The sequence below is a fragment of the Bidens hawaiensis genome, unplaced genomic scaffold, assembly GCF_021521415.1.
Source record: "Bidens hawaiensis isolate Kalapana, Puna unplaced genomic scaffold, B.hawaiensis_p1.1 tig00008011_1, whole genome shotgun sequence".
Classification (NCBI taxonomy): Eukaryota; Viridiplantae; Streptophyta; class Magnoliopsida; order Asterales; family Asteraceae; genus Bidens; species Bidens hawaiensis.
In genome coordinates, this window is record NW_027491561.1 from 14,504 (window position 1) to 30,661 (window position 16,158).

At 36.8% G+C, this 16,158-nt stretch overlaps 1 protein-coding gene, 1 long non-coding RNA gene and 1 pseudogene across 2 annotated transcripts; 1 reads left to right on the forward strand and 2 right to left on the reverse strand.

Annotated features, from left to right (window-relative positions):
* Positions 1-703: 703 nt before the first annotated feature.
* LOC143636571 (uncharacterized) lies at positions 704-1,997 on the forward strand. Its single transcript, XR_013154264.1, has 3 exons — positions 704-1,207; positions 1,293-1,388; positions 1,590-1,997. It is a non-coding gene; the product is annotated as an uncharacterized LOC143636571 (long non-coding RNA).
* Positions 1,998-6,573: 4,576 nt separating this feature from the next.
* LOC143636581 (histone-binding protein MSI1-like) lies at positions 6,574-9,758 on the reverse strand. Its single transcript, XM_077104146.1, has 6 exons — positions 8,936-9,758; positions 8,297-8,626; positions 8,011-8,151; positions 7,314-7,438; positions 7,107-7,202; positions 6,574-6,896 (listed from the first exon to the last, which is right to left on the reverse strand). The coding sequence occupies exons 1-6, from the start codon at positions 9,218-9,220 to the stop codon at positions 6,713-6,715; spliced, it is 1,161 nt and encodes a 386-aa protein (XP_076960261.1). The 5' UTR covers positions 9,221-9,758; the 3' UTR covers positions 6,574-6,712.
* Positions 9,759-12,893: 3,135 nt separating this feature from the next.
* On the reverse strand, positions 12,894-14,488 carry LOC143636565 (histone-binding protein MSI1-like; annotated as a pseudogene).
* Positions 14,489-16,158: the final 1,670 nt, after the last annotated feature.

Below are 16,158 nucleotides of genomic sequence, written 5' to 3' on the forward strand. Positions count from 1 at the left end.
ACTTACAGATATTTGAGCAAACTCTAAATCAACTCTTGTTCTTCTTCAATTTCATCATCAGACATCTCTATTTCAATATGCTACAACTGAGGTCTCTTCCCCTTACAAACATGACCACTGCTGTTATAGGTTTAACATATGGTAATAAACCTTTTCCTTGCATTACCATAACTACATGTATCTAAATTGCTTCTACTATATACTTTGGTTTTCTTGAGATTTTGAGAAGCTTCTTGTAACTGAAACTAAACTGTAAGCTCCTTGACCAGTCTTAGGGTTGCAAATTCTAGCATGTAATTGTATCTCTTCCTCTAATCCAGCAATGAAACAACTTACGGCATACTCAGGAGGTCATTGTAGTTTACTATCACTTATATCAAAGGCATCATGATATTCTTTAGCACTAGCAGTTTGTTTCAAATTCTTCAATTCTGACATTGGATCATAAAAAAGATTACCGAATAGCTTCTTTGAGTTCATTCCACAGTTCCATGTTGGTGCTCACATTTGTACAACCATGCCGTCAAATCATCCCCATTGAACTTTGGAAATTCAATTCAGGTTAATCGCGAAGAAAACTGGTAACCTGCGTTGTCCTTAGAAATTTGTTGTATGTTAAATAATTTGTATACGTTGTTTGTTGTGCGTGTATATATATGCATATATTATTTATAATTTACACACACACACACGTGTGTGTCTATATATAATATTAGGTACTTTTATCATAGTTTTATATATAGTAGTTATTGTATAAATATATTTCATATATTAAATTAGCATATATAAAAAAACGAGGCTTGTTTAGGCTCGTGAGACCGGTCGAGCTTGTTAAGTGAAATTTGGGCCCGAGCTTGTTTAGGATGTGAGTCAACTGACCCCTTGGTAGGAACTGCACCTTAGGTACCAGCTGTGAGTTCGTGCGACCACAAGATTTCCATCTGTAGCATAATTTAGATATCTTATTTATGTAGACTTTTGTAGATAGTGTGATCACTGCCTCACATATAAAGTTTCACAAATATGACCCATTTCCACCCTTAGTTTCTTATGATTTATTATTTATTATACTTTTGTGATAGGTCAACTGCTTGTCTTTTAATCCTTTTAACGAGTGGCTCGTGGCAACTGGGTCCGATGACACCACCGTGAAGTCCTATGATCTAAGGAGACTTGCCCGTCCTCTCCACAGTTTTGATTATCACCTGTAAGATTCCCATTTCCTTATTTCAAATATTATGTGAAACGTATTCCTTTTTAATCTTCGGGTTGCTTCTGTTATGTAATTGCAGTGGTTCAGTGCTTCAGGTTGACTGGAGCCCGCACACTGAGCACATTTTGTCTTCTAGCTGTGAAGGTCGGAAGGTCTTGATATGGGATACTAATAGGTAACTTCATGAAATTTGCTAATTCCAAGACTCGTTTACTTGTAAATGTATAATGGGTTGTGTTTATCTCAAACGGGTCAAAGTCTTGTTTGTGTGATATAATTGAAACTTTCAACACATGCTTGAAAATATGATTTGGCACGTGAAGATTGCATATTATTTATTGTTGAGTGGTGATAATTATATAGTTTAAAAACGCAGGATTGGGATGGAACAATCAGAAGAGGAAGAAGGATATGAGCCACCGGAGATGGTGTATACCCATGGTGGGCATCTTGATAGAGTTGTTGATTTCTCATGGAACCCGTCTGAAAATCGGATGATTGCTAGCGTGTCTGCCGATAATACCCTCCAAGTCTGGAAGATGGCGGGCCATGTTTACGATGATTACTTCTAATACAACAGATGCACAATTAAATGAACAATTGACAAAGTTGACTGTGAAGATGCATACATCTCTTGTTCTTGTTTTGTTGGAGTTGATATTTTATTAGAATGAAGTTTGCAGTGTGCAAGTGATTGATGCTTATCTAAGAACCCTGTTTGAAAAGTAAAAGTTTATGTAATTTTAGCTAATAATCTCAATAGGGGTGTTCAGGAAATTCAAAAAAAAAAGGAAATCCGAATAATTCAATCCAAATTCTTATTCAGATACTCGAATCGGAAGATTCCAATATCCGAATAAATAATTCGGATTCAGGTTGGATTCGGATAGGTATTTCAAAAAAAAAATCGGATAGTTTGGATTATTTGAACATTTGAATAATCCGAAAAATAACAAGTGCTTTAATTATTTGAAGTTTGGCATTATTCCTGTACTGCTTTAATAATTGAAGTTTGCTTTAATTATTTAAAATTATGATGGATCATGGATTTAATTAGACTTTTGTTTGAATTTTGACTTTTTTTGTGTTTTATTTTAATTATGCGTTTGTTTGAATGTTTGTTATATGTTTTATTTCGTGTTATTTGGATCGGATAGGAGCACCCCTAATTCGGATTTTGAATATGATCTAAAATTTTCAAATCCGAACCGAATAATCCATTATCCGATCTGATGAACACCCCTTAATAATCATATTTCTCTCTAAATTTTATTCTCTCTTTTAAAAAAACTCGTATTCCCCATGGCCCATTCGTTTCTTTCATTTTACAGCCGCAGCTATTAACTTTTATTCTTACTATCATTTATAAAAGTGAAACAACTATTTTATCGTCTGTAAGTGTACACTCTGAAAACTTGATTTCTAATACCTAAAAAAAGCCGTTCAGCAATCGAACAATTGTGTTTTCTTGTCCGAAGTATGTGCAAATGTGCAATATCCCTCTACGGACAGCATCCCAATCTTTACAACAAAATACAATCTCTGCAGATGTTTGCGACCTACGACACAAGCATGTATGTTTTCATAGGTGGAATCAACAATTTCTGGGAAAGGCAGATTTCCGCTCTCCAGCCGTAATCAACTCATGCACCAGTTAAAACAGTTGTGCCAAAATGTGTAGAAATTTAATCTACAAAACTGCACATATAAACGGGTCAGTATAGGTCATGTTTTGTTTCAAAGAGATACAAACAAAAAGCCAGGCTGAAGTCTATTTTTAATGCATTCAACCACCTAAATGGTTTATATACAGATCTTTATGTTGTTACTGTATTCGTTTCTATAATCCAACTCCTAGCAAACAAACAAGCCATTAAGCTACAAATATATAACCAATCATAATAATGTACCGATAACCATTTCATGGTTTGATGCCAGAAATTGTTTCAACGATCTAAAGATGCCACACCACTGGGATATCTAAACAAACACGTGGTGTGGAAACTAATGCAAAACATTAGAAACCTATAGATGATGATGATGATGATCATCATCATTATGATGGTTGTATACATGTTCATGATAACTAAACGTCACTTGCTCATCGAAACCTTCGTAAATTGGACTCAACAAACCAGTTCCAATACAATCACTCTCCTGCCATTTTGTAAAACCGCCCCTCAAGGTTGTTGATGGCGTCATCTCCCCTGTTCATAGATACCATTTTCACCTACAACGTGCCATACGGATTGTACCACATGTTTGTTGGGTTTCGTAGGCCTTTTCGGTGTAGGCCCGGTTTATTATTTGAAGTCCAAAGGGCAGGCCCAGCCCGGTTTGTATTTCTTGTTTAATAAGATACAAACCCTAAGTGTTTCTCTATATATATGATTGTTATGTAATTGTAATCGTGGTCACTCAATAAAGATATACCTAGTTGCCACCCGTGGACGTAGGTCAGTTTAGACCGAACCACGTTAAATCCTCGTGTTCGTTTATTGCTTTCGTGTCGTGTTCGGTTTCGTGTGTGCGTTTAATCCTAACAAGTGGTATCTAGAGCTTAGGTTCAGATCACGCGAAGAACACGTTGAACCAGCCGAGTCGCCGCCAAACCATCCAGCCGCCGCCACCCTACCGCGCTAGGGTTCCGCCGCCTCCTACGGTTTTCCGATCGCCGTTAGGGTTTCCGCCGTCGTTTCGCCGCTACTAAACCCAGCCCGCGCGATCTGCGTTTTTTTGTTGGTTCCGTTTGAAAGCTGTAAGCATCGTATTGTTCGATTCCAGGTTGTCTCTTTTGTTTCCGCTAATGGCGTTTGAACAGAGAAGAAAAGAAGGGTTTGTATTATTATTTTTCTCTTGAGATTCATGCCAGACTAGGAAAAGACAAGGAAAAACAATATTATTTTGTTGACAAGGGAGTTCAATGGCCACCAACTTTATCCAGATTGTTTAATTTTTTGAGAGGGCCTAGCACTTTAGACAATAAACAATTATTTGGGTAAAATTCATATATTTTCTTTGGGACGAGATCATATTTTGCAAAGTACGAGCCAGGAACGCGTTAATCAAGATCCTATTTTAGTTGAATAATCGTTGTCAAGTCAGAAGAAGCGTTAAAGAAACGGAGAACCAGTGCCAACCGCGTTTGTCAGGTTTATCGTTTCAGTTTAAAGTTTCGGTTTCTGATTTACAATTCGTATTTCCGCTGCGGTTTAAATAGGTTGATTTTTTAACAGAGTTCAGTAGAACAGTCGTTAAGTTCAGGCTCGTGTTGCTGTGTCTGTCTCTGTTTTTATCCAGTTTTTCGTTTTAGTCATTGTTATGGCAGAAGACGGAAAGGTTTCGATACAGAAGTTTGACGGACAGAAGTTCGGTTGGTGGAAGATGCAGATTGAGGCACTACTTTGTCAGAAAGACTTGGATGTAGTACTTGAGGATGAAAAACCAGAAAAGTTGTCAGAAGCAGATTGGAAGAAGTTAGACAAGAAAGCTAGGGCTTGTATTACATTGTCGTTGTCGGAAGATGTGGCGTTTAACGTCATGAAAGAAACCACAGCCCGTGGTATGATGGACGCACTATCCAACATGTATGAGAAGCCTTCGGCAGCGAATAAAGTCTATCTTATCCGAGAGCTAGTGACAACCAGAATGAAAGAGGGTGGGTCAGTTACAACTCATATCAATAATCTTAATTCGATCTTGTCCCGCTTAGTGTCAGTTGACATTAAGTTTGATGATGAAGTTCAAGGCCTCTTGTTATTATCCTCTTTGCCCGACAGTTGGTCGCAAACAGTGACTGCAGTTTGTAGTTCGTCTACAAATATTACTTTCGATGGGATTCGAGATCTGATTCTGGGAGAAGATTCAAGACGCAGAAGTTCAGGTGAATCATCAGGCAATATGCTAGTCACAGAAGGTAGAGGTAGGGGAAAACAGCGAGGCAGTGGGAGCAGGAAGAGGAGTCAGTCTAAGACTCGTAAGGATATTGAATGTTGGGGTTGTAAAGAGAAAGGACACTTCAGGAATCAGTGTCCGAATGGTAAGAAAGAGGTGAACGTTACAGAAGACGACACAGATGACGGGGTCAGTAGTGATGAGGCTTTGGTTTGTAGTGTTGAGAGTAGCGTTGATGCTTGGGTGATGGATTCTGGTGCATCGTTTCATGCCACTCACTGTAGTGAAACGATGAAGAATCTTAAATTTGGGGATTTTGGAAAGGTTCGACTAGCGAATGATGATATTTTAGAGGTTACGGGTATGGGAGACGTTGATTTGATAACTTCAGCCGGTACTTCTTGGACTTTGAAAGACGTGAGGGTTATTCCAAGTTTGAAGAAACGTTTGATATCAGTTGGGCAGTTGGATGACCAAGGGCACGATGTTAAGTTCGGGAATGGGCAGTGGAAAGTAGTCAAAGGGAATCTCGTGGTTGCTCGTGGCAAGAAAATGGGTTCGTTGTATATGATCGATATGTCACCGAAAGGAGTGGATCCAGTTTTGGTGAAAGACAAAGTCCGGTTCACAGAATCTCGTGGGCAGAAGAAGGTTCGTTTTGCAAGTAACAAACCCAGAGCCAAAGTGAAGATTCAGGATGAACGAGCTAGGAAGGTTAAATCAGTTAGAGGACATCGTGACAGTGGGAGCACAGGTCGTGTTTCAGTTACAGTTCCAGGTCGACAGTGGATTAAGAAAACCAGTATTCCAGCTGTAAAAGTATTTCCAGTGAATTACTTGCTGAATATGGAGAGTGTTTGTTCTCAGGGTATCTCAGGATCCGGTAGTTTGTTTCAGTGGGAGCCGGTAGGGACAGAGAACGGGTCAAGGGCAGTTTTAGCCGTGACTGACGTGTTGGAGCTCCGGGGAGCTTCAACAAGCCTTCAGGTTAATTGATGAGAAGGCGGTGGAAACTAGAAGATGGTTAATGTTCGGATTACAGAAGTACAATCAGGAGTGCAGACGAGAGTACTCAAGGCCTCCGAGTGGGAGTTTGTTGGGTTTCGTAGGCCTTTTTGGTGTAGGCCCGGTTTATTATTTGAAGTCCAAAGGGCAGGCCCAGCCCGGTTTGAATTTCTTGTTTAATAAGATACAAACCCTAAGTGTTTCTCTATATATATGATTGTTATGTAATTGTAATCGTGGTCACTCAATAAAGATATACCTAGTTGCCACCCGTGGACGTAGGTCAGTTTAGACCGAACCACGTTAAATCCTCGTGTTCGTTTATTGCTTTCGTGTCGTGTTCGGTTTCGTGTGTGCGTTTAATCCTAACAATGTTAAGATGTAAGAAAATGTTAGAAGATAAATAAAAATTAGAGAGATTTTTAGCTACATTATGGGATGAGAACACAATGTGATAAAATTTCACCTAGTAAAAAGGAAAAGAAAATTAAGTCATGCATCAATCACTTGTACAGTACACATTGGAATATTAGTCAGCTATAAATATGATATGCATCTTCACACCCTACTTAAAACTCAGAAACCTGTGCATTTGTTATATTAGTAATCACTGAAAATATAATCCGCCATCTTCCATACGTGGAGAGTAAAATCATCAGCAACACTGGCAATCATCCCCTCTTCAGCCGGGTTCCATGACAAATCAGAAACTCCATCAGTATGCCCACCGTAGGTATGCACCAACTCCGGTGGCACATCCTCATCTATTTGCACCCTCCCAATCCTGCGTTTTTAAATTAAAACACAATCACCACTCAATAATAACATTCACCAGTCATGCGCATTGAAACGGGTCGAAAGCTAAATTATCACACAAACAAGGTGGATGAGTTAAATACGACTTTTAACCTACTTTCACCCTGTTTGACTCGTTTGAGATAAAAACACAACCATTTTTACATTTATTATAAGTAAATGAGTCAAAATTAGCAACCTTTCAGTATCCCATATCATAACTTTCCGAGCTTCACAACAAGATGCCAAGATGCTCTCATTGTGTGGGCTCCAACCAATCTGAAGCACCGCACCACTGCAATAATAAAACCATTTAGATTAAAAAAGGCATACGTCTCTTGATCCCTCATTACACTAATCCGTCGTGTGTCAAATTATATTTGAAATAATGAGCAAGAAATCTTACATGTGATGATTAAAGGTATGGAGAGGACGGACAAGTCTCCTCATATCAAAGCACTTCACGGTGTTGTCTTCGGATCCCGTTGCCACAAGCCATTCGTTAAAAGGATTGAATGACAAGCAATTGATCTACCATAAAACCATATTAAATTAATAAATCATAAAGTGAAAAATGACTCATATTACATGAAATTTCTATGTGAGGCAATGACCACACTATATACAGGTCAAGTTGGGTCTACTAAAATATGTCAACGGGTCAAAACAGACAACTATTATAATAAAATTTACTTAAAAAGGGTCAAAATTAGTGGCCCAGGTAAGATTCAGTTAAAGAAGAACAGAAACAAAAGGATAAAAAAACCGCAGATGCTTGATCAAGAACTGTTGGGCAACACCAATTTTATTAATAATCTTCCTCCGAATGAATAAAGACATCGACCCATGAAATAGACCCAAAACTTGAAAGACAAGAAATCGTAAAAGCAATCAAAAGAGAACTAAATAAACTAACAGCCGAAAAACGCCTCCAAACATTCTTAACCCAAATCAGACCCCAGCCAAGATTCTGACCCGCTTCACATGTGAATCCAAACTATTAAGTTTAATAGCAAATTCAGTTAAAAAAAATGGAATATTACTAGTTATACCCCTACGATAGATTAATACAGAAATTAAAAAAAATGAAATTTTCTACATACCTCGGATGGGTGAGCTAGTAAACTGGTGAAGCATGGAGACCGTAAATCATATATGTACAAATATCCGTCATTGCCACCAGAAGCAAATATGTTCCAATGATTCAAATTCCATGCTACATCTCCCACGCTACATTCAGGAACCTATTAACCATAAAAAATTAATTATAAGATAGACAAAATCAGAAACGGGTCGGCTCATTTAAGATCTCAGGAACCAAAGGACAACCAATACCCATTTCAACATGTTAAGTGGTTAACCAATATCCAATATGCTAATGAAATGTACCTTAAACATTTCCAAAGCACCTATTGAAGCTTTATTCAGTGGGGCCCGATTAACGTCCCACAAACAGATTCTGCCATCATCAGATCCGCTTAATAAAAAACCTCGATTTATTGTACTCCATGATAATCCATATCCTTCACTTCTGTGGCCCGTTAGCCTCAGATCAGGTTTGCTTGTGCCACCGATAGGAGGTTCAGCTGGATGATGCCTGTAATCAAAGATATAGACTTCTGAACTTAATGTTTTGGTGGCAATAATAAAAGGATCTTGGGGCATATGGCGAGCTCGATACACCTCTCCATCATGAGGGATTCGCCTTACTACGTCTATCTGCAAAACAAACTCAATCAAATATAAAAAGGTTCTCGACTTATTATTTTTGCTTACCAAAATAAAGGTAAAAGGCTCATGAAAGACTTCAATAGGAACAGTTACAGATCAGATGGTTAAAGAGAGCACTACTAGTATCTTATCATGATAACAATTAACAAATCAGTTTTACTTTATTGAGAATCACTAACGAAAAAAATATTTTAACTAGCGCATAAGTTGAAATTGCAAAAGTTGATGGGAACACGACGACTACACAATATAGCATGCTCCAAAAAGGAGATCTACTTATAGTAAGAAATCTCAAACCTTTCCGCCAACACCAGACTCGTCCCAAGAAGGAATTTTTACTTCTGCAATAATTAGGTAATTAGGTGCACCATTTGCAGCATAGGTCCCGAGGATAACCTTTTGGAATGTATAGCGCCTGTCTGATGATTGTATCCGGTAAGGGAGCCACTCGACTGTCATTGAAGGAAAGTTGAGTGAATGCCTAATGAGCGAATCATACATAAATGGGATTGAACTCTCCCAATTTTTGTATTCATCATCGAGATCAACCTCTGAATTGACACTGTCACTATCACTATCCATAACTGGAGGGGGCAAAAAGGTGTCTCTTTAGGCAATAAATGTAAGGGGAAGGAGGGGATTTCGACAGAGAAACAAGCAAAAAATGTCTCCTTGGGAAAATCCTAGGGATTTTATACATGAAAGATTGTTAAGAAGATTGGGCTTCGGAAGTGATGATGGACCGGTGAAAGGAATCATTATGGATCAGTAGCTCAATGCCTTTTTGGGCCTATTCCCACATCAAATATATATATATATATACACCCACACCTTTTTGGAGCGGAGGAAAGTGTCTTCATGCCATTATACTAGGATAAATAAATGAACCTTTCGATGTACAAGATCATGTACGTATCTACCATCTCACACTTGTTAATCTCAAATGTAGATTCTTTCCTTACTCATCAAAGAGGGCATTTGGCAACTATGGTGAGTGCATTTATTGAATAACATGCATTCATATTTTATAATCAAAGACAGTGTTGTAGAACTCGCTAGGCGTTAGTCAAGCGGTGGGGTACTGACTACGGATCAATCGGATTGGAAATGCATATATAGTTTTCACATATATACATGCAATTTTCTTATTGGGGAACCACTGACCAAAGGAACCCCTCATGCTAATTTCATACCTTACTAAGTTAAAAATCTTTTATTCTCAACCAATAAGCAATAACTTCTCAATATTCCTTCTATGCAACATCCTTCAAAATTTCACTATGGACAAAACACAATCCTCATACATAAATATATTTATTTAGAATCACATGTATTCCTTGGCTTGAGGACAAAACCTTAAGCACGATCATCACGCAATACAACTTTTACGAACCGATAAAAGAGTAAAATGTTACATAGATAGATGACCACACAAAAATATTATGTTGTTGACTAGAAACAAGAATCTTGTTTGGTGTAAGATTCTGTTTTGAGTTGATTAATGAATGCTACATGAGAAACAAGTACAAGAGAAATAACCTGTTTGCAAAGTGCAATTAAAAGATTGCAAACATATGAATTCAATCCAATCCAATCCTATCGAAATTGATGAGCCATTGTGCACAAAGGTTGATATATTAGTCGTAGCAACATCTTGTTAGATTATATGTGTAATCCGCTAACAGTGTATCATTTCAGAACTGATAATGCTTAAGGTTTTGGGAAATATATGTGAACAAAAATAAAATAAAAAAATGAAAACATTTAGTGTATGAGGGGTGTGTGTAATTAATTATCTACCCTTTTGATTTATCTAATTGATACGTATTCGACTACCACAACATCTTTCTACGGGTGGTTGTTATTAAGACAAAATAGAGTGCAGTGGTTCTGAAGAAACTGCAGCAGCAGCTTATGAACATCAACTAACTAACTAACTAACTAACTAACTGTGATAGTTTTATGAGTAAGTAAGAAACCAAATTGCTAATTAATTATGATAACAGAAAGATATCTAATTCTATTATCATTTGAATTTAAACATATCAAATCAATTGGATATTCTTCTATGAAATCATATTGCAGTGTTATTGGCATGTGTACATAAAATATAAGTAAAGTAGAGAAATTAGGGTTACCGTTGGCTCAAGATGAAGGAATAACTGATTGATTGATGATGATGATGATGATGATGAAGACGATGTGAATCAACCATACATAACACAGACCCACCGGATTTATTATTATTATTATTATTATTATTATTAATAGGCCCCCGGTTCACGAGTTGTCAACTCCTCCTAGATATCTGGGTTCGGTCTCGGCTCGAGCTTTTTTACGACAGGCCTGTAAATTAACCAAACGAATATGAACAAATGCATGTCCATTTAATCAAACAAATATTTGTGTTTATGTTCTTTTGTTTGAAAAATAATAGTTTTGATGAGAGAAACGCTGTGTTCCCGAGTCTCATTTAAAGAGGGGAGGGGAAGGAAATGAGAAGAAAATGGGAATGAATCAAGTTCCAGAGAATTTTTAAGGAAGGGAGAAGAGGAGAGAGAAAATGCTAGAAAACTTAAGTCAATACTCATCATTCTAAATTGGAGAGATTATGAGAGAAAATGTTTATGTATAACATTAACTGCCTATTAACTCCTACATTTTCTTTCTTTTTCTTCTATTTTTCATTAAACTCAGGAACATGAAATGAAGTGATTATTTTTCTCCCCCTCTCTTTCTTTTCTCTTTCAATTCTCCTCCCTTTCTTTTCTCTCCTTAAATGAAACTCGGGAGTAAAGTTCTCTTTGCTTACGTAAGTGCTTACGTAATTTTTTCATAATTGAAGTTGGGTGGGGTCTTAATTACGTGTCCTCCATTATTTCACTGGAGGCTGTCGCTTAGCCTGCTTTATTCACATGCTTGCTTTTCTTTAATCGATGTACCCATGCGTACGGTCTAATTCACGTGTATCCTCTATCATTTCGTCTGAGAGGAAGTCATTTTCTCTACACCCTTCACATGTATGATCTTCTATAATGCGTGCCAGTTCTTGACACAATAATTTTTTGGTGGCAGGACCTTGCCCCCCCCCCCCCCCCAAAAAAGAAAAAAAAACTTAGACGACATGTGCCACCTCCGACCTATTTCGTCAGCTCCGACCAATTTCAAATCACTTCCTTCGGCACCCCCATTGGACCTCTACATTAATTTTTTAATATGATATAATTTGATTTAATATAATATAATATAATCGTTGTTAAGATTTTGGTTAAGCAAAACACACATACAATCAAACTCCATAAAATAAAATAATACAAGACACAAGGCATGCGGTTCGATCTAAGTTAACCTACGTTCATGAGTTGCAACCAATAATATATTATTGCTCAATACTCTCGTGATGAGGAATTACTAGTACAATGATATGAATATAGTGATTACTAGTCTAGAGTTTCTAGCTTAACAAAAACAAAAGTACATCCTAATAAAAATATATGAGGTCAACCCTAAGGCCTCTCATGTCTTCAAATCTTCATTGAACCCAAACATATTTTCAACTAACCGAAGCCCAAGCCTCCACAAACCCAACAATCGTTCTCTAATTATAACAACCTGTGATTTTTATGAAAGTCTAAAAAGTGGCAGCTGGCCAATTCCTAGCAAAAAATCAACCCATTACCCAACTCGCCCATCTTGCCAAATAGTTGAAGTAACTATGCTTTCAACATGAATAAAGATCCAGCATGAGGGTGACTTTGTAATCTTGATTTCAATCTACATGTTCAATCAACAATCTAAAGATTGACTATTAGACTGGCTTAAGGCTAACAACTAAAACAGTGATATGCGATGACGATGGTCTTACACATGCTGATATAGATAAACGTCACTTACCCATAAAATTTTTCGTTAACTGGAATCAACGAACCAGTTTCAATACAAGCACCACTCTGCCAGTTTGTAAAAGTAAAACCACCCCTAAAGGCTAAAGAGTTGATAAAACACTTGTTTGAAATGTTTTGCTAATTTAACTTTGAAGACTTCAAATACAAGTTTTATGCTAATTTAACTTGATTACAATGTTCTTTCAAAATCAAGGCAGGTGCTTTACTTTTTCAAGAAATGACCACAAAAGCAAGCTGTTAACATGACCTAAGACTTAACAGTTAAAAATGAATTTTGGTTTTAAAAGATAACTCAAAATTTAGAGGTAAATATGATATGCATTCACCAAACTTAAAATTCAATTGTTCATTTAATTGTAATAATCATTGTAAATATGGTCAGCCAGCTTCCAGAGTTGGAGGGTATAATAATCAGAAATACTAGCAATCATCCCATCTTCAACCGGGTTCCATGAAAAATCAGTCTCTCTATCAGAATGCCCACCATGGGTATGCAGCAACTCCGGTGGCACATCCTCTTTTAATTCTTCCCACCCAATCCTGCGTTTTTAAATTTTATTATAATCACCACTCTCAACAATAATGATATTCACCGTTCATGTGCATTGAAACGGGTCAAAAGCTAAGTTATCACACAATTCACAAACTCATCATTACGTAAATGAGTCGAAATTAGCAAATTTCAAGAAGTTACCTATGAGTAGCCCATATCATGACCTTCCCATCGTCACAACAAGAAGCTAAAATGTTCTCTTTGTGACAATCTGAAAAACCGGATCACTGCAACAACACAACCGATTAGATTAAAAAAGTATGCATGTCAAATAATATCTGAATAACGAGCAAGAAATCTTACACGTGATGTCAAAGGTATGGAGAGGATGGACGAGTCTTCTCATATCAAAGCACTTCACATAGTTGTCGTTGGATCCCGTTGTCACAAGCCACTTGTTAAAAAAAGATTTGAATGACAAGCACTGGATCTACCATAAAACCATAATAAAGTGGAAAATGAGTCATATTACATAAAATCTTTAAGTGACGCAATGACCACACTATTATAAAAAAGTTTACTTGAATAGGGTCAAAATTAATGAACCAGGTCAGATTTGATACACACAAATTTACTTGAATAGGGTCCAAAAAGACGACACCAATTTTATTAATAATCTTCTTCCGAAGGAACAAAGACAGCAAGCCATTAAACAGACCCAAAACTTGAAAGACAAGAAACCGTAAAACAAATCAGAGAGGAAACTAAATAAAGATCCAAAATCTTAATCCTATAATAAAACTCCAGAAACAAACAAACCCGAAATAAACTAACCACCAAAAACGACTCTAGAACATTCTTAACCCAAATCAGACCCCAGCCAAGATTCTGACCCGTTTCACATGTGAATCCAAACGATTAAGTTTAACAGCAAATTCAGTTAAAATTTTTTTAACATTTTCTGCATACCTCACTTTGGTGAGCTAGTAAAGTTTGGGCAGGCCTGGTGAAGCGTGAAGACCGTAAATCATATATGTACAAATATCGGTCACGGCCACCTGAAGCAAATATGTTCCAATTCTTCAAATGCCATGCTACATCTTCCACAAAAGATTCATGATCCTATTAACCATAGGATAGACATAATCAGAAACGGGCCGGCTCATTTAAGATCTCAGGAACCAAAGGACAGCCAACAAACCATAAGATGGACATAATCAGAAACGGGCCCAATTAGCGTCCCACAAACAGATTCTGCCCTTCGTTTAATAAAAAACCTTGATTTATTGTACTCCGTGATAATCCATATCCTTCACTTCTGTGGCCCGTTAGCCTCGGAACAAGTTTGCTTGTGCCACCGATAGGAGGTTCAGCTGGATGATTCCTGTAATCAAAGATATGGACTTCTGAACTTGATGTTTTGGTGGCAATAATAAAAGGATCTTGGGGCATGTGGCGAGCTGATACACCTCTCCATCATGAGGGATTCGCCTTAATACGTCTATCTGCAAAAAAAAAACTCACTCAAATATAAAAAGGTTCTCGACTTATTATGCTTGCTTACCAAAATAAAGGTAAAAGGCTCATGAAAGACTTCAAGAGGACAGTTAAAGAAGTGATGGTTAACGAGAGGACATTAGCAGTATCTTCTCATGATAAAAAGATCTACTTATCGTAAGAAATCTCGCCCTTTGCTTGAGGCCAAAACTACCAATAAACATTCATTCCAACCCTATCAATATAGATGAACCAGTGTGCACAAAGGTGGGTGTTTAAGCAAGAACAAAGGGATTAAGATTGGGTTGCTGCTACTTACTGCTAGCAACGGCTGAGATATTAACCTCGCCCGTGGCATTTTTGTGAGAGCATATGTGTACTCATCCAAGTGTGTAAAAATTCTTACAAGTATAAGTTGAGTATGATGATCATGCTTAAGGTTTTGGCCAATATATGTGATTCAAACAAAAACATCATGATATTGATTACTAGGTAGTTGCAACATTTAGTTAGTGTTTGTCTGTGTAATGTAACGATTTACCCTTTTGGTGTATTGTCTATTTTTCTTAAGAGTAAATAAAACCTGGTTTGTCTAGTTCGTATTCGATTACCAACATGTAGAACTGATCCCACCATTTGTGTTTCTCCTTTGTGGGTTAAAACATTTTTATTAATTAACACAAAAGAGACTGTAGTGGTTTTGAAGCAGCTTAGTAATTATGATAGATAGATTGGATAAGAAAGAAACTAAGTAACTAAAACAGTTTTATCATTGACAAAACAAATTGATTTTTGGTTCATATATTGGATGCAAATATCATCACCATCAGCATCGCATATTGGCATAGTTAAAGAAACAGATAGCTAGCTAAGTATAACACTGAAACTGAAACATATCTAACAATGGATGGTTATAATGTACTCCGTCTGAGGTATTAATGTAAATCTGGGCTATGAAAAAGCATGTCACTTAAATATACAGCCGGCCGTTAGTAAGTTAAAAGATTTCCATGGCAAGCTACTAAATAGGAAAATCAAGAAATATGATATATAAAGAATGAACGGTTACATACCCAAATAATCGTTATCTTTCTCTTTCTCATTATAAACAACTAACACTACTACATACAAGTGAAATTTTTTTTTATTATATATACAACCAACAACACACAAACAAGACACCCTCCATAAGCCACAGAGGCACCGCCACCACCACATGAAGAAAACAAAATTACACAAATTCAACCATTCTATTGTTTTCTATTTCGATCAATGTTTAAACCAAAGAAAGCCTAAAGACTTAATATCACGTATAACCTCTTCAATCTTCACCTCTTTACCTACAAAATTTTTTCATGACTATATGATTTCATATTTAAAACTTACAACATATTAGAACTTGTTTTTGTTATCTTTTGAGCTATTTAAATGAAAAACGGTGTTATCTTTTCTTCACGGCCATCAATGCATTTTCGGTCTCGCAAAAGTTGAATTTATGGAAAATTGTATAATATCAAACATTTTTCAGTGTTTGATATCATGCAATTTTCCATACATTCGCAATTGTATTATATCAAACATCACAATCCGTCATGATTGTCATCATATTATGCAATTTTCCATAC